Source organism: Bufo bufo, chromosome 1 (genome assembly GCF_905171765.1).
Source record: "Bufo bufo chromosome 1, aBufBuf1.1, whole genome shotgun sequence".
In the NCBI taxonomy this organism is placed as follows: Eukaryota; Metazoa; Chordata; class Amphibia; order Anura; family Bufonidae; genus Bufo; species Bufo bufo.
In genome coordinates this window covers 815229715-815249392 of record NC_053389.1, presented here as the reverse complement: position 1 = coordinate 815249392, position 19678 = coordinate 815229715, and the positions used below count along the sequence as shown (strand labels likewise).

General features: G+C 43.7%; 1 protein-coding gene across 1 annotated transcript; it reads left to right on the top strand.

Annotated features, from left to right (window-relative positions):
* Positions 1-2753: 2753 nt before the first annotated feature.
* LOC120989065 (zinc finger MYM-type protein 1-like) lies at positions 2754-4859 on the top strand. The gene is given in 4 exon segments (XM_040416930.1): positions 2754-3251; positions 3253-3984; positions 3986-4041; positions 4043-4859. Coding segments are annotated over 4 exon segments (2103 nt in total).
* The last annotated feature ends 14819 nt before the right edge of the window (positions 4860-19678 follow it).

Here is a 19678-nt window from a genome sequence, read left to right as displayed (position 1 = left end):
TTTGCGGACAATAGGCATTCCTATAATAGGCCTCCTGTTCTGTAAATTGCAGAAGGCACACGGGCGCTATACATGTGTTGGATCCTCAATTTGCGGACCACAAAAAACAGCACAGTCGTGTGAACAAGCACTTAGGTTTCAGATACCTGCAGTAACTGGAAAGGAGGCTTTGGATCAGTGGGCTGATGACAATTTATGTCAGGAAGATAGAGACATTTTTGTTATTATATCCACCTGGACATCAGCCAACTCAGATTCAGTAAAAAATCAGTTATCCAGGGTATGCAGATTATCATCACATTGAGGGATGCAAATGAAACAGTAGTGGACCATCTCAAAGAGGAGGAGAGAAGGAGAAAATCAAGAAGCTGAAGAGGAAGGAGGAGGAGGCGTGGAAAGCACTGCAAGCGTTGAAGACCTTGTAGACCTTAGAGGAAAGCTTCCAAAAATTGCTTCAAAATATATCCTTTAGGCCTCAACCAGTCCTCTCCATCCTTAAATGTCTGTAGGCAGGACAGCCAGCTCAATGCACAATACTGCCTGGATAAATGGAGACAAACCCAATAGAAATAGTATCAAGTAGGTTGTTGGTAAGCTTTTAAATTTCCTCTGTTTTGACTGCATTCTAATTGAAGTGACAATTGTTAGGGCAGCAATATTATTTATTTGGTACACTTACTGACATGAAGTACTGTGTATACCCTGTATTGTTCTACAGAACCTCTCAATCTCTACCTCTCCATGTAGCCCTAGAGCCTTCATAACCCAATACCTTATCCTTCCATTACCAATCGTATCTATGAACCCTCTTTATGAAGTGGGACAGTTGAGTGCCTGGTGGAAGCAGTAGCTGTGTATGAGAGTCTGTATTGTATTGAGCATGGGTGGGTAAAAGGATTTTTACTAGGAAAGAATATGGTGAAATACAAGTGTATGGAGTCTCGGTGGCCTTCTCCTGATGCTGCCAACTCCAGACTCGGTCAATGTGCCACTCGTTGTATTTCTCCTGACACTGCTGACGCCAACTCTAGACTCATTGGGCCACTCTGTGGTCTCCTCATGCTGATGCCACATCCACACTGTCATTGTGACACTCTACGGCCTACTTAATTATATTTGGGGACCGGGGGGCATTTCCAAACTTTAACCTGGACTCCAGGTTGGACCTGGAGAGATGTCAGGCCCCACCAACCCCAAATCCCCCCCCCCCCCCATTTTTGTCTAAATATAATAAATACTACAATGGGGACCCCATAGTATTTATTATATTTTGACCATGGGGGGGAAGAGGGATTTGGGGTTGGGTCCTGACGTCTCTCCAGGTCCAAAGTTTGAACAGAAGGTGGAATGGCAGGACTGGAGGCTGCAGGGTACTGATGGTGACTTAGAGACTGCCAAGGTGATAGATCATGTGCGCAGAGCGCATAATATTTACTGTGCCCTCTAATACTGTATACCAGTGGTGGCGAACCTATGGCACGGGTGCTACAGGCAGCACTCAGAGCCCTCTCTGTGGGCACCCATCCCACACCCTGGCAAAAAGTCTATGGTGTACCAATATGCCTTAGACTTTTTCTGCCATTCATCAGTGCAGGGTGCGCTATAAACAGCACAGGCAGCGCATTGACTGTAGGCAGGATATTATAGCTATGTAAAATGATAAAGTACATGGAAGACAGACCATATTGGTATTCAGGTTAAATTGCCATGTTGGCACTTTTTGATAAATAAGTGGGTTTTGGGTTGCAGTTTGGGCACTCGGTCTCTAAAAGGTTCACCATCACTGCTCTATACTGTGCCCCCTTATACCCTATATCCAGTCACTGTATGTAGGTGTTATCTGGTCATTGTATGGTGGTATTATTTGGTTGGAGGACTGATATATTTACAGTGTATACTGTAGATTCCAGTATATTATGCGGTAGTGTGCCCTGTATTTCTCAGTAATGTAAATTAGCTTTGTAGAACGCAGGCCACACCACTGACCACCAGGACCAGCCTTCTGTAATATAGCCTACAGTTAATCTTTTAGTGTGACAGTCAATTTGCATGTGGTCATCACGGGACCATTACACCGGCCATAGTGTCATAGTGACACTACTATGGCCTAATGGCCGGCACGACAGTCCTGTGATGACCACATGCAAATCGACTGTCACACTAAAAGAGTTCATTAAAATGTCCCTAGCCCAACGACTTTAGCATAATTCAAGTTGCCTTGCCAGCCTGAGCCTGCTATTATTTTCTGTCCGCCCACACAAAACAATCTGGAAGTGCTCCTCCTGAGACCAGGCTCTAGATCCGCCACTGCGGGTGGGTGCTCTGACAGGTGTGTTGTGTGCTACATGTGCCGTACGGCGGCGCAGCCCCTCACTCACACAGAGAGCAGCACACGGGGTCAGGGGTGTGTGACTGGAGCAGAGGCGGCAGTAGGGAGTTTGAGATTGGAGTGGGGTCCGGATACTGGCGTTAGGGGGAGAATGCGCCAAAGTGTAGCTTTGCTTGTGTTGGCAAAAATACTTCCACCGGACCTGCCACTAGCACCCCCCCTTCCCATCGGTGATCTGTCTGCTAGCACCCCCAACAACCACCCCCCCACAAAGTTAAACCAAACAACGGTGTATTATATGGTTTATCCATACCATTAGCAAAATATGAGAAGCACAAGAGACAAAATTATATGTTTTCATGCTGTCCTTTTTTCAAATGGATTTCAGAAAGCAAAGTCTGAATTCCTAAGCGAATATTCCACCATGCCACATGGAGTGCATAAGTCAAAGAGGCCAAGTGGATACCAGCAAAGGAGAACAAGAGAGTCAAAAATTCAAGCAATCAAAACCCTTGCTGGATCCTTGCTCAAGTATGTCAAAAGACCAGATGATGGCCAGGGTTCATCAAAAGACACTCCGCCAATTGATCAAGCTGATTCTTCTGATGCTTTTGCTAGAAAGCTTTCTGCAGAGGAGCAAGAAGTGGAAATAGCAGAAACTGAAGAAGAGCAAGGAGGGGAAATTACAGAATCTGAAACAGAAGAGAGTGCTGAAAGCGACTCGAGCCATAGTCCGTACACCATGAAAGACATGACTGCAGTTAAGGAGAAAGATTTGCAAATTTTATCTGATGTGTCCTTCTGGGAGATACCGGTTCCAGATCATTTTCAGGTAGAAATTGTGAAAAGAGGAAGTGCTTCTTTCCAGAACCAAGATGGTCCTTTTAGTGTCACCAAAAGGCCCGATGAAAAAGCTGCATCAAAAGGGAGAAGTGCGTCAACTTTCAAAAGTGTGGTTTTACAAGGTCATGCCAAACGGAGAGAAAATTCTGAGGACATGGATGGTTTACTCACCTGTCAGCGGGAATTTATATTGCTTTTGTTGCCAACTCTTTACCAGCTGTACTACAGATACAACATCCAAATTTGTCACTGGGTTTCAGAAGTGGTGGAAACTGAGCCCAAATGTATATAATCATGAGACATCCGAAGAGCACTTATACTGTTTGGAAAAGTGGAAAACTTTGGCAGCAGGACTGAGGCTGCATGAAACTATTGATGCCCAAACTATTTCTAGGATGGAGACTGAGAAGAAAAAGTGGAGGGACATTTTGCACAGGTTGTTGGATATCACATTGTTTCTTGCCAAGCAGAATCTGGCATTTCATGGTCACAAGGAAGAGGAGTCTTCTTTGACTAAGGGGAACTTTCGTGAGATGCTTTCCAAGTATGATCCGGTACTGAAGGAACACCTAATTAGGTTAAAGCGGCACACCTGTAAACTTAACCTGTCTGTCTCCTATCTGTCTCCACAAACTCAGAATGAGTTTATAAGTGTCCTGGCAAATCATGTGAAGGAGAAGATTGTAACGGACATAAAGTCTGCCAAGTACTTTGGCATCATGTTTGACAGCACACCTGACGTATCGCATACTGATCAGATGTCTGAAGTGATCAGATATGTACACATCACCAACAGGAAAGTTGAGGTAAAATAAGTTTTTTTTAGGATTTTTCCCTTTAAAGGGGAAAAAAAAAGCTGCTGACCTCAGTTGACATTCTTCAAAAACTAGAAAGTGATGGACTAGACATAATGATGTGCCGCTCTCAGGGTTATGATAATGCTGCTACTATGGCTGGAATCCATGGAGTTGTACAATCCATTCTGAAGGGAAAAAACAGGAAGGCTATTTTTAATAGATGTGTGGACGATTCCCTTAACTTGTGTGGTCAGCACTCTTTTGCTCAAAATGCATCTTGCGTGACCTTTTTTGGAACTCTGCAGACAATGTTTTCTTTTTTTGCTGCTTCCACCCATCGATGGGTTGTGTTAATTGACCATGCTGGAGTGTCAGTAAAAAGACTATCCACAACGCGCTGGAGTGCTCATTATGCTGCAGTTAAGCCAGTAAAAGAAAAATTTGACATCTTTGTGTCGGCACTTGAAGCTCTTTGTGAACCTTGTGAAAATATGGACACAAGAGGAGCAGCACAAGGTCTTCTACCTGCTGTCTGTGACTTTACTTTTCTATGCTACCTGCACTTCTGGTCTGATGTACTGAGGGAAGTTGATGATACACAGCACTTCCTGCAGACTAAGGGCTTAAGTCTCGATAAAGTGGTGACAAAGCTTGAGACACTAAGACTTTTTCTGTGTGAGGAGCGCAGTCACCTAGTCGAAAATGCAATTCAGCAGGCACTTTTAAAAGCTGATGAATATGGAATTGCAGTAGAGAGAAGAACCAGGTTCAAGAAGAGGATGGCAGGGGAACTGGCAAGAAATGCTGGAAGCCCAAGTCTCCAAGAAGAAAAAAAGAGGGCGATGTTTGAGTGCATTGATCGCTTTCATTTGGAACTCCAAACCAGATAAAGAGCCATCATGGAAGTAGCAGGCATGTTTGAGGCTGTTCAAGCAAAGAGTCTCATATGTGCCACTGAAGGAGAATTAAAGGTGTCCATTCCAAAACTGACCAATTTCTACGATGAGGTATCTGAGAGTGAGCTGTTACTGGAGATACTGTGAGAGATGGATTTATTATTCTATGCATATATAATGAGAACATTCTGTAGTACACATTTTTGTCGACTAGATGGCCGCAAACCATATGTATGAGAAGGTCAATAAGGGGAGGGGGAAGAGGGGGATTACATTACAGTCTTCAAATATACCTATAAACTCAGTTGAAGTTGCAGAAACCACTCCTATCAGGTTAAGGAGCGAATAGTCTCTTCTTAAGGAACACCCCTTTTGTGATGTCATGTCTGCTATTTAAGTCAATGTAATGTGAATAAAGGGTCTCTTCTACCATGGCTCAGGGAAGATGAGAAGATGCTTTCATGAAACCACCTAGTGTGTCTGGTCTCATTATAAAGCAGTATGGTGTACACATACTTATTCTTCTAATTGATTTGACACCACACAAAGAAGGAGAAGCGCATGAATTGCGCTAACAAATGGCGCCCATGAGTGGGGCAGACAGCTTGCGTAACTTCCGATTCAAACTCCACGAGAGCGACTTAAACGGAACCATCAGACGAGATCACATGCCGGCAAGGTAAGAAAGCTTTATTTCTTACAAATCTCCTCTGAAACTTCCGCTTTTGTGGGTTCTCAAGAGTTGAATTGGTGTTATCGCGATAAAAGGGTTCAAATTATAGCTGATCTGTCCGTTAGAAAGAACCTGTTAAAATATTCCTTCTTTGTGTGGTAGAACATGCTGAAACTAAACGGAAGTTGTTAGACAGCTGAGTTGGATATCCTGCGATGTAGAATTGGATCCCAGCCAAGGTTCTGACGAGAATTTTGAGGAAAGGGTTAACACCAATTGTCATAGGCAATTGGAAGTTATTAAGATTTTGTATCCCGGTGAATTGACTAGGGGTCTTCACCAAGAGAAATTGTGGGCTCAATACTATTATATCGTTTGATCTTTGTGCAACTGCGCTTGAGTTTGTGGGTTCGGTAGCGATTACTTATAGTAATCGGATACAGTTTGATCTTTGTGCAACTACGCTTAAGTTAGCGGGCTCGATAAATAGCAATTGTTTGATCTTTGTGTAACTACAATAATGGGAAATTCTAATGTTGCAGGACAGAGTGAAGAGATGTTAACAGCAGCTCAGCTGATGAGAGAAAAAGAAAGGAAAAGTTTCAGTTAGGAATAAAAGTTGAAAGCATTCTGTCATACTAAGTAGCAGCGATTTCCGGTATTAACCGGAAATATGCAGTTTTGTGTAAAAGTTCCCCCTAGAGGTTGCAAATTCAGTAGGAGATAGATTAAATTAAAGTTTGTGGAAAAGTGTATATGGAAAGTTGAAAGAAATTGAGGAGAATGGACAATATTGGTATAGTAAAATGGAGGATTTGGGTGTGGTAGGGAACAGAGAACAAAGAAGTTTGCCATGTGGCATCCCTTTCCCCACCACATCTGTTGTAACTTTAAAAAGTAATCCTGGGTCTTGTGGTCCAACAAACAATACTATTGCTTTTTCTGTCAGCCCCTCCTCTACACCATGTTCTGGAATGCTGTTATCAGCACCACCCACTGTGCCTTCTGCTCCCTCTAGCCCTTCCCCACCCCCCAAAACTCTTTCCTTAGAACATCAACCCCCTCCTTATGGGGGATGGGAGTGTGTGTGCAGGTACAGAAATGCTGTTTGTGGATCTCAAAGACAGGACACAATTCCTATCATAGTTTCCAACACTGGATTATATCCAGCGATGTCTGAAAATAACCCTTCCCAATTGTATGTCCCATCAGTTAAAAAGGTACCTGCAGTAATTGCCTCTATGATGCCTACTAGAAATATTCCAGACCAGTCTACTCAATCTAAGGTTGCACCCATTCTAAGTCCATATTCAGAGATGAGTGAAAGTGTAGGGATATCTGCATCATTATATCACACCCAGTAGTAACATCAATTTTGCCATGATGAATAGAAATCCCAATTCAGAGAACTAACTTATGCTGCTTTATAGAAAATTAGTTAAAATATGGAGAGTTTTCTCATATTATTTATGAGATTTGGAAAATTGAGTTCAATGTAGAGCTGGGGATTTAATGCATAGTGAAGATAAGTGAGTCTGGGAGGAAGTTTTTAGGTCAGTCAGTCACATTGTCATCAGGACAGAGGAGTGTGGAGAAAGTTTTCACTAGACTCCAGGAAAGTTGGGTGGATTTGGATTTTTGAGCTTACTTTAGCTATGCATGAGAAGATCCTAAGTGCTGCCTTTGTGGATGGTCTTAAAGATCATCTGCGGCCATCTAGTGTTGGCTAGGCTTGAGTGAAGTTAATTTTGTCCCTATTTTGTCATATTGTTAAAGTTAAATCAAACAAAGACCTAAGGCGGGCGTGGCTGCCTATCAGTCCTCCCCACAAGAGGGGGAGGAAGACTTTGTATGTACTTGCCCTCTTCCTCGCCCATGGGAGGAAGACAAATGTTCAGCCCCTTCAAATGAAACACCCATAGGGAATTAACAACCCAGAATCAAATACTGGATCCCTGTTATCTATACAATCCTTAGGATCTAATTCCATTGCCTCATAGCAAACATGTTCCATGATCTCTCATGACTAAGGGTAGTATCACATGTGTAGGAGCATCTAGTAATGCAATTCCTACTCCTCTCACCAATTAATCACCGTCTTAAGGGTGTGCAAAATTTGATCCGATTACTCTGCTGCATCTGGATGGGGGGAGGCTGGGAGTAGTAAATACAAATACTTTTTCCCACCTTTGTAAATGGAGTGCTTTCTGGGAGTAGTAAAAAAAATCTAAAAATTCAAATTTACTGTCTCCAATTAATAACCACATTTTTGAGTTTCTGGTAGATAATTTCAGGTTCCTGGAAGATGGATCATTTCGGACAGGCTATGCTGTTCCTACTTAATCTGATGTTGTCAAGAAAGAACCACTCCGTCCAGCAATGGTAGTGCAGGAGACAGAGCTGAAGACACTCGCTGAGGTTGGTAAGATGGCTGAGGGTAAGACTACTAACATCCAGGTATGCCTTCGGTATCACTCATTATTATGGTCTAATCTAGTGAAGCAGAGATTTTGTTTGATCCATGGGTAAGCCCATCAATAATGAATGCTGAGTGTATGAAAGATATTTGATGCCCTGATGCTGCCTGAGAAGGTAGAGGCTACATTATTATCTGAAGTCTACGCTAAGTGGAAATCTGTGTGATACAGGATGGCTTAGGGCCAGTGGACTTCCAAAAAGTTTGCCTTTTTCAGATACAGGTTACAGAGGCTGAAAGGAAACATCAAAGGATAAAAGGTAGAAGTGATAATAGGACTCTGGAGAGTTGGTAAGAAACTCTTCCTTCAGAGGGCACTCTACCTAAAGAGGATGGATTTAGAACGTGGGCAAATCGAGAGAGAGAGAAGGTGTGATTGGGTTCTGTAGTGGATGGCTCCTGGGTTCAACAATGCTGCCACTAGGTTAGGTGAAGGTGAATGCTGTAATAATGATAGGAGAACTATGGAAGTTCCAGGAAAGCATATGCCCAGGTCATCTTACCCATTTCAGAGACTGTGGATTGACTACATTCAGAACAAAGGTGGAACAGTGTGAATATGTCTGTGTCTATATTGATCTCTTTCCAGGATATTCGGAGATTTGGCCTGTAGCAAAGGCTACAGCTAAAAGATACTGACTGAGGTGAAAGTGCCTACCCCTAGGGTTTTTCTTCCTCCGATATACATCTAACCGGAAGATAGGCCTAAGTCCTTATGAAGTACTCTTTGGGAATGCCCCTGGATTAGGTGTCTATTTCCCCAATAGTTCCAGATGCAGCATAGTAGTTTTCCAAATGAGGTTGTCTGTTGCACAAATTATTGTCTAATGTGTATTTCCAAGTTTTAGTTGTTTCCTAGAATCCAGACTGTAGAGAAGCGATTCATTCTTTACAATCAGGAGATTGGATAGTGGTGAAACAAGAGACGTGTGGAAAGTCCTAGAGCTACGGTTTGAAGATCTACATCAAGTCCTGATAACCACCGCCACTGCTGTTGAATTGCAAGTAGAAACTGATCGTATTGCAATCAAGTGCCCGGACTATAAGAGCCATAATGTTGTTTCATGCCTTATTGTTTGTTCCATATTGTACAAAGGGGAAATCAAATTCCAACGGTGTTATATTATCAAGATGAGTCAGGAACAACTAAGTTGACTTTTGCAGTATAGTGGACTGTAATACAGAGGACAGATAGGACACTTGGTTTTGGTCTGATAAGTACCGTACATCTGTGTGACTGGAACTGACCCAGTCTATGGTAATTGTGTTTAAATATGACCATACCAACTGTGGATATTGGAAATTAACCGAATGGAGTACTAGTCTAAAGTGTTGGGAATATAAACCAGTGGAAACTACCTCTAGAGTCAGTAAAGCTGAAGGTTTGTCGAAAAGGGTGACTATCCTGAAGGGAACACCACCAAACAGTTGTAAACATGATGAGTGTAATCCTCTGTTCATGTCCATTAGAAATCCTATCCAACAGGATTCAGGGATATATGTGTTAGGAGCATGTGTAAATTTAGAATGTTGGTAAGGGAGAAACCTCAAAGTTCAGTTGCATCTGTGGCTCCTACATCCTTACCTATAATTGACATTAAATATTTGGCCAATTTAAAAAAATAATATGACAAGCTGACCTTAGACAGGATTTATACAGAAAAGCCCTTTGGTGTTTTCCCTCGAGGATATTGTTTTTACATAATTCAGCTGAAGACGACAAGTAGAGACTCTAACGTTTACTCTGACAGTTGGTTTATCAACCAAAATGATCAAAACGCAGATATCTGGTGATTGTGTGGAGATTTGAAACTCCGACCCGGGATGCAGGTGGAATGAAGTGGTCAATGTACCCTGATTAAGTCCTGATCGGGTACTGATGCCATTTGTTCTATTCTCACCTCCTGAGTGAGATCAAATCAGAAAACAATGTCCGGTCATGACTAAGGAGGTCACTGCCTACATCCTTTGACTCACGTTTATACATTGATGCCATAAGAGTCTGTAGAAGAGTTTCTGATTAATTTAAAGCTAAAAGTCAGATCGTTGCAGGATTGGAGTCATTAATTCCCATGATTAGTAGTATAAAAAAAATTAAAAAAATAATAATATTATTTTTTTTATTGGATTAACATCTCTATTGTCATCAACAGAGATTTGTGAATTATATCTGTGATGCTATGCAGGGAATGGTGGAACAACTGAGCTCTTTTCCAGTGATGACTACAGAACCGACTGGTCCTTGACAGCAGAAAAAGGAGGGGTCTACAGGAACTGCTGCATCTACATTCCGGACACCACGGCCCCTGATGGAAGGATCACCAAGGATCTGAGGAAACTGATGGACTTTATCAAATGAACTGGATGGGAAAAATTCTGAAATTAATATCATGGCCAGAATAATGTTTTGGGAACTGGTTCAGCGACTACAATGTTATTAGAATTTGGTTTTAACAGGCTGTCATATAGTTCTACATTTTAGGAAAATTGTTTTGGAAAATGTATAATACATCCATGCCCACACTATGTATATGTGCTGTGCCCCTGTCAAAGACAAAGATTATTCCATCCTTAAGTAAATAAAACCTTGTTGACGGTTGCGGGGTAAATAGGACAAGGTGAAGGCAAACCCGAAAGGGAGTTGAGGGGACCTGGTGAAGCAATAAGGAAAGTCCAGCTCTTCGCTGTTTAGGGCGTTGGGAGAGTACCTCACTTTGCCTGTTCACCTCTGGTCTATTTCCCGCAAAAGGAGGGATTTGTGAGAGATGGATTTATTATTCTATGCATATATAATGAGAACATTCTGTAGTACACATTTTTGTCCACTAGATGGCCGCAAACCATATGTATGAGAAGGTCAATAAGGGAGGGGGAAGAGGGGATTACATTACAGTCTTCAAATATACCTATAAACTCAGTTGAAGTTGCAGAAACCACTCCTATCAGGTTAAGGAGCGAATAGTCTCTTCTTAAGGAACACCCCTTTTGTGATGTCATGTCTGCTATTTAAGTCAATGTAATGTGAATAAAGGGTCTCTTCTACCATGGCTCAAGGAAGATGAGAAGATGCTTTCATGAAACCACCTAGTGTGTCTGGTCTCATTATAAAGCAGTATGGTGTACACATACTTATTCTTCTAATTGATTTGGCACCACACAAAGAAGGAGAAGCGCATGAATTGCGCTAACAATACCAAGGTTGAGAAGACACCTAACAGCAGCAAAGTTGGACCTAGAAGAAGTCAAAGATTGGGCAGCTTTACAAGTTTTGACCTTTATAGCTGAATGGGATTTTATTGAGTCTCTCCCACACCTTTCGCCATGTCTGAAATTATTTCTCACAATCTGCGTATCTGTGGCTTCGTGCGAGAGGAGCTTTTCAAAACTTAAACTTATCAAAAATTATCTGCGATCTACAATGGGAGAGCCTAGGCTTTCCGATCTTGCACTGTTGTCAGTTGAAAGCGAATTAGTGCAAACCATTGATTTCGATGAAGCAATTAATAGTTTTGCAGCTTTGAAGGCCAGGAAAGCAAAGTTCTGAATTGATTGAGATGTTCTAAGTCCACTTATATTTGTTCCTGTTATTTAATTATTTATTTATTTAATATTCATGTTGAATTTTGTATTATTTAATTATTTATAATTTTATCCTGTTAATTTAGTGTTGTAAAATGTTATTTGTTCAGTAAAGGGGTTGGATTTAAAATAAACGTTATTTTTTAAAAGCATTAACTTTGATTTCTTTCAACATATTTTTGGTTATATGACAAAAAAATTATTGCTCCGGGGATGCGGGGGGAGGGGGGAGACGGGGAGACACAATTTTCTAACGCACCGGGTGACACCAGCCCTAGCAACACCACTGGTATGGACCACACAAGGACTATAAGAATAAGTTAAGTGATATGTTACAGTAGATGTGTGGCACCATGTATGTGGTCACTGTGCAGTCCCATTTATCTGGATACCACCATATGCATTTGTATCCGCCTTCCAATGAAGTCAATAGGAAGGGCTCACCACCACTCAAGCTGGCAGATGTAATGCATGGCACTATAGAAGGCATTTGGGTCACTATAATGATAACTGCAGACTAGAATATAAAATGAAATACACAAAAATATCAAGCAGTAGCTACAAAAGCAACTAGAGCATGAAAAACAAAGCATAGAGATATTTAGTGAAGTGCCCGATACATCGCTTTTAAGGCCTCAAATACAAGACAGGTAGTTCGGGCTCAGTTATAATCCAGACTAGTTGACAACTGGACAGGTGCTGAGAAAATTTGGAGGAAAGAACCTTCTACTAAAATAGACCATTAAAGGGGTTATCCCATCTTAGACAATGGGGGCATATCGCTAGGATATGCCCGCATTGTCTGATAGGTGCGGGTCCCACCTTTGGGACCCGCACCTACAAGGAGAACAGAGCAGGGGAGAATTGTGGCTGGAGGACCCCGGGTTCCGTCCACCACCAGGCACAGCTCCCCGCCTCTCCCATTTAAGTGAATGGAAGCGCACCGCGCATGCGCGGCCACCGCTCCCATTCATTACTATGGGGCCGACGGAAATAGCCGAGCCAGTGCTTGGCTATTTTCGGCAGCTCCATAGAAATGAATGGAGGGCGGCTGCGCATGCACAGTGCGCCCTCCAATTTTCTCTGCTCCGTTCTCCTTGTAGGTGTGGGTCCCAGAGGTGGGACCCGCACCTATCAGACAATGGGGGCATATCCTAGCAATATTCCCCCATTGTCAAGTATGTGGTGATTCTTTTCCCCTCTCCACCTTCCTCTATTACTTTATGACAAACAAGGATATCATGTATTTTAATTGTCAACCTTTGTTAGTAGGCCCACCACCCACTGATGCCACAAATAATTATTTTCACGCATACACTGTTGATCCAGTCATACAAATGGCATTTATACCAGATAACCCTGAAACCAAGGGTATGGCAACATTCCTCATCATAGCCCTGGGCAACAAGTTACATAAAGATTAAGTTATGACCAAGGGTAAAGTCAGGGATTGGAAGGTATATTGTTAGTACCTCACACTATACCCCAACCATGAGAAGCAATATAAATCAATTTACAGTGGCAAGTTAAAAGAAATAAAACATTAAGTGAGAAGTTCCATCTCAAGCCTACTCAAGATTCAAGCAAAGAAACTTGATGTGCATGACCAGCCCTGTAGGAGATTCAGATCTGCATCCATAGTGCTGGAACCATCCTTCAACATTCCTCAACAGCCCCATCATGCCTCAGGATGGAGAACACGTCAAGTCCTCACCTTTGGAAGAGTTTTTGCCTGCCCTCATAGTAATCACCTAGTGGCTACCAGCATGTGAAAGATGCTAAGAGTATTAGGAAGGCAAAGTGACAACTCTGAACATTTAGGACTAACAGAAAACTGTTGTCAGGCAAAAAAAAGGTAATAGGTTTGAACTGTTGAAGGGGTTGTTCAGGACAAGGAGCAAATTGCAGGAGACGTGAAAGTATCTTTACTTACCTGAAGAGTCCACCGTCAATCCAGAGCTTCCATCATGTGACCACTGCAGCAGTGACGTTGGATAATAAGCGCTGGAACAGTGGTGGATTTTCCAGGTAAGTCATCCTTCCATGTCCTGTACAAGCCCTTGAACTCCACCATAGAAGAAATTAGGGGCTTTGATTCCACATTTTAGCTGCACATTACATTCTTACTAAAGGTTTGGAGGTCTAATACAGAACAGTAGATGAGTACTTTATAGTATATGGTGTCCCTGTATTCTATGGGCATCAATGGTTCACATCCCCCACAGCGATAACTTAGTTAGTGGCCGACTTTCGTGTACAATTTTCAGTTCATTATATGTTCCATTCCTCAAATGTTCAGTGTTCCCCATTTAACAGGAATCTTAAATCCAGCCCTCAAGGAACGCAGATCACATTTTGGGAATACCTGGGGCAGCTCATGATCGTGACACTTATGAAGTCACTTGAGCAAGTCTAAAGAAACCCTCAAAAGTACAGAAAATGGTTTGGGTTTCCTTGAGAACAAAGCATGTGGACCATGGTTATTAAGAGCTGTGAATGTGGGAGAACATGAGATACCAGTGTTGGGCAGGAGGAGCAGAACGTAAACTCCACACAACTTCCAAACCAGAATTGCTTAACCCCTTCAGCCTGACCAAAAAAATTAAAATAAATAAGTTCTAGTGATTTGGTAAAGGTTTCACAAGTACCCTCAAACAGATTTCCCTAGACTCATCCTAAAAGCAAAGTATTTGATAACTTACATTTTCTAGTGCTCAAATGACAACACTGGTACCATTGAGATAACCCATCCTTCTGATGGCCAGGTCACATAAACCAGTTCTTAAAATATTCCAATTTAACCTCACCATTGACTTGAGACTTATTCATGCAAATCAATCCATGGTCAAAATCTTCAAGGTGTCCCAGTCTGTCCAACTGTAAAGCTAGACTGCTAGAAGCAAAGCTTTAAAAATAGATGAGATACTGAGGGAAAGGTTATCGGGTTCATGAGATGGTAATCCTCTTATTTGGTAGGTTGTTGTCCTCAGTGGGATGGGTCCATGTAGTAGAGAAGATAGATGACCCTGAAATCAGACAAATTCAGTCACAATAGATAAATTACAGACCAGTTCTAACCAAACATCCTACATAAAGGGTTGACCAAAGAGCTTCTGAACTTTAGGAAATGCACACATTATTGTGGTGGGTCATGAGGGCTTCACAAATCAAAAAGAACCATCAATAAGTCACTTCTCATAACATGTAATCTGGTATTAAAACGGATGCTCACCTTAGGATAGTGATAAGACATACAGCTAAAACAACTAATTGAGGAGCTGTACAGGAGATAAAGAAATAGCCTAAGCTTCCTATAGCAGCAAGAAACGAAGATCTAACTCTGTAGCAGTCTACTGTGATTCAGAGTTGAAACGTCTCCAGTACTTACGGTCACCATTCACTTCATGCGTAAAAACAGGTTCTGAAGATCTGCATATCTTCCTCTTAATGGCAGACCGCAATCCCCAGACTTGGCTTTTAGATTACATGCAGCAGATGGACCGGTCTCCAAGACACTGCAGGAGATCTCACTGCAAGGAGCAGGACCATAGTGTAGACTGCATCCAAAGGAGGAATAAGGAAAGGTTCATTACACTCACATCTAGTAATATACATCACTTAACACAAACATTAAATAGTCACATCTCTCCACCTGACCTAGGCGTCACTCTTCTGGTGTCTTGGGACGTGCCATAACAATACAAGAGGGAGATCTTGACTATAGGTTTGTGTTGAGATGCATGAAGAACATACCTCTAATCATGGGTCTAACGTGGATATCCATAGAAGACCTGCAGCCATGCAGGAGAGATACAAGGGTGGCTTTGTCTGAATAGACACCGAGGACGACTTTGATAAGTTCACCCAATACATCAAGATCAATAAAGCTTGAAGTTTCCCTATGAAGTGGAGACCAAAAGGATCAAGTTCTTAGATCTGGAGATTTATAGGCCTGAAAACAAGTCAATGGATGTTAATAGCTATATGGAATAAAGCTGCTGTCACCACAAACCATGGACGGCATAACATACTGGAAACGTAACTGGGCGACAACAGTTTCTACCACGGCCTATAGAGCCATCAACCGTAATCACCAGTGTAAAACCTACAAATGAGCAGGTCTGTATTTACAACAAGGCACAAGAGGGCAAGTGCCCAGGGTGCCCAGAAGGAGGCGCACTTCACAAATAGAGCTAATGATTTATGTAGACACGTCACCTTAGTGCGGCTTCTCATGTCTCATTAACACAATTTAGGTCAGATGAAGCAAGTTCAATGCGTATAATTGTGATTCCCATTCTGACCTCTGCTCCTCTGACCGGATTGTGCTGCTTTACAGTCATTTATAATGCTGTGTGACCCTGCAAAACCTCAAATCTACTGGATTGTTCTGACAGTGCCCCCAGTATAATTCATTAGTAATAGGTCTGGCAAAGACATTGTAATTCCAGGCAATCCCGTCAGAGGAGCGGAGACAAGAAATCCCCCTGCCACAAGTAGCCGTATATTCATTGTAGCTGCAATTCAGGAGATTTAACCCTCTCCTCACATACAGCTAATGTAACAGTAAGATCTTCAGGAAGATAGTGTAAGGGTTAAATCCTGACTGCTGCAGGAAACAAGTGATAAGGAGACATCAGAGCAGTCAGATGAGGAGAAAGGTGAAGAGATGTGACTTGTATTGCCAACTAGCAGAGAGGATTTCTCTGACCATCACAAAGCAGATCATTCGTAATACACAAACCAAAAACTTATCCATATAACTTACCACAATGACTGCAGAGTAATGTTGGCCGTATACCTAGATAGAATGACCTAGCGCTCTGACCACACCAATCACTGAAAAACTACATTTACACTAGTTTTACAGCATGGTCAAAATTGTAGGTACAGTAAGTACTATATGTCTATATATGGGGGGGGGGGGCACTAAATGTTCTTAGGGCAACACTGAATATAGCCCTGAAAACAAGAGGACCATTAGTTATTACAGAAGTCAGACGGGCAGCAGATACTCTGAATAGTGATAGTTACCTGTTCTCATGCAGTACAGGATACAGTCCTGTAGGTGGCAGCAGAGGGATAAGAAGCCTCCACGTGTGTCACGTCTCCAGATCCCCAGCCCGAGATGATCGCTCCAAGGACCAGATCCTGAAAACAGAAACCCATCAGATACACCAGATAACATAATGAGGGTCATAGTCCAATCACCCGCACATTGCTTAGTCTACTATGAAAGGACCACACAGGCCAATTGTATCACCACAATAAAGGAATATTCAGAAGGAAACTGTCAGCATGGCCAATATTAGAGATGGTGGCACAACGAGGGAATGTTTTACCACTACAATTTTTCATTAGCTAAAACAAGACATCAATCAGGCTGAGACGCTTTAGGGTACGTTCACACTAGTGTTCTTCAGATCCGGCAAAACGTATGCAAGTGGAAATAGGTTTTTTCCAGATCTGGAATAACAGACCCGGCATTACATTTTTTTCCAAAGATCAAAAGCAAAAACAGCTCCCCCTATGTCCCGACGCATGTGCAGACCAGAAAACCGGATCCGGCAATTTCCGGAACACTTGGTACCGGATCAGTCATTAATACTGCGGTATTTTGTCTGGTCAAATACCGTACAAGGGACGGAACGGAAGACATCCTGACGCATACAGAACGGATCGCTTTCCATTCAGCATTAGGACAAAACTGATGCGTCTTTTTCCCGGTATTGAGACCCTTTACTGGATTTCAATACCGGAAAAGAATAACGCTGGTGTGAAAGTACCGCAAGTCAGGTGTGCGGAGCCGGTGGTCACCAGATCTTCTGCACATAGGACAACACTTCCTGCTCTCTGGAATCTCAGGGTGAGCCGGACAGAAGACCGAGTGCCACCAGTCAGAAGCCATTTCCCATCTTCATACATGAGGGAAAGAAGAAAGGTGCCGTCTACCAATAATACAACTAATAGCACAGAAGCAAGGAGTGTTGTACTGGGGCCCTGACAGAAGCAGCGTCATCATGGGGCCACAGCACAGGAGCCCTTCTCACATGATGTCTAGGAACGAACCAAGAGAAGGCTCGTCTCCGTCTCCGTAGCTCATCCAGGGTTTTCCCTCCTCACCGAGCTGACGGCCGCGCTACCATGTGTGCCTACAGACAAAGCCATCTACAAGAAGTGAGAGGCCAGGAAAGGGTTACTGTCTCTGGATGTAAATAACATTCCACCCACTGACAGCAAGCAGAGACTTTGAAGAGGTTAGGAGTTAGAAAAAAAAAAAGTACCTTAGAAAGCAGCAGAATGACTTGTTATACCATGTTTAACCCTTCCTGCACCTGGTATAGCGGTGGGTGTGAGCTGTAACATACAGCCAATATGTTAACCAACCCTGTTCAAGAAAAATGGAAATATGAAAAACCTGCGAGTAACGGGGTCCTGAGACCAAGAGCTGGGAAGTGGAGGTGCGTCCCCCCAGACACAGAACGTTCCGAGGAGGGAAGGGTTAAACATATCCAACAGAGGTCACCCCAACACCAGGTCTACCAACCCCGCATGACCCAAATGCCCCCCCCAGCCGCCCACCACAGAGGCTCCCCGGCCCTATGCCCTCCATCACTGGGCCGCAATCCACACGATACAGAGCGGACGCACGGAGGGGGAGGCCACAGAAATCCACACCACAAAAGAAACACACAACGTGTCCTATCTGTTTGCAGTGCAGACCGTTTCTTGCAGATCGCGGACCCATTCAAGTGAACAGTCGGCAGCATGGAGCCCACGTGTGTATGAGCCCTGACTGCAGAGAACACAGGGGTGAGGGGGAATAGGGAAGAGCTGCACCAAATAACTGAAGTGTGAACTCAGCCTAATAGATGTGGACAAGAAGCAGTATAACCCCCAACATCACAAACACCTGCTGCATATATGGAAGCCTGAGAACCTCAGCTGTGTCCTCCACCTCAGCCGTGTCCTCCACCTCAGCCGTGTCCTCCACCTCAGCCGTGTCCTCCACCTCAGCCGTGTCCTCCACCTCAGCCGTGTCCTCCACCTCAGCCGTGTCCTCCACCTCAGCCGTGTCCTCCACCTCAGCCGTGTCCTCCACCTCAGCCGTGTCCTCCACCTCAGCCGTGTCCTCCACCTCACCTGGAGCAGAAGAGCTCAACTCCACAAGAGAAAAACTGCAGATGATGCTGCTGGATATAGAGCAGGAGCCGCCCATCATCGCACAGGCGCCACCCATCATCGCACAGGCGCCGCCCGTCATCGCACAGGTGCCGCCCGTCATCGCACAGGTGCCGCCCGTCATCGCACAGGAGCCGCCCGTCATCGCACAGGTGCACAGACGATCATTACATCCCTCTGCTGACTCCGCTCTCAGGCCGTGTTCACACCTTCAGGTTTTCTGATGCAGGAGCCGATCATACAGGAGGGTGAGCACAGAGGACGGGCGACTTCTCCCCTTTTCTGAATCTGTTCCTGGGATTGGCTACAAAAACAGAAAACCTTAGGTCTCTTTCACACGAACGTGTGCACCCCGTGGTCATGCTGCGGGCCGCAAAATGTAGGCCGCAATGCACGAACATAGTTCGTGGGGCAGCCGCAGCGGATCGCAAACCCATTCACTTTAATGGGTCCGCAATCCGGCCGTTCCGCAAAAAGATAGGACATGTTCTATCTTTTTGCGGAACGGAAGTACGGGATGAAACTCCACGGAAGCACTCCGTAGTGCTTCCGTAGGGTTTCGTTCCGTACCATTTCGCATCTCTGTATTTGCGGACCCATTTAAGGGAGTGGGTTTGCATCCGTGATGGGGAATGCCCACGGAACGGCGACAGTGTATTGCGGATTCGCAAATGCGGTCCGCAATACGGCAACGGGAAGCAGGGGGCCTTAAGGTGTGAACCTGTCCTGATGAGGGTCTTGTTAGTCTCAGGTGCTTACATTAAAGGGGTATTCACAGTGGTTGGGGATAGGGGATAAGTATTAGATCGGTGGGGGTTCTACGGCTGGGACCCCCACTTATCACGAGAACGGGGCCCCGTAGCCCCTGCAGCCCCCTGAAGAGAACAGAGCGGCTGCTCCCCT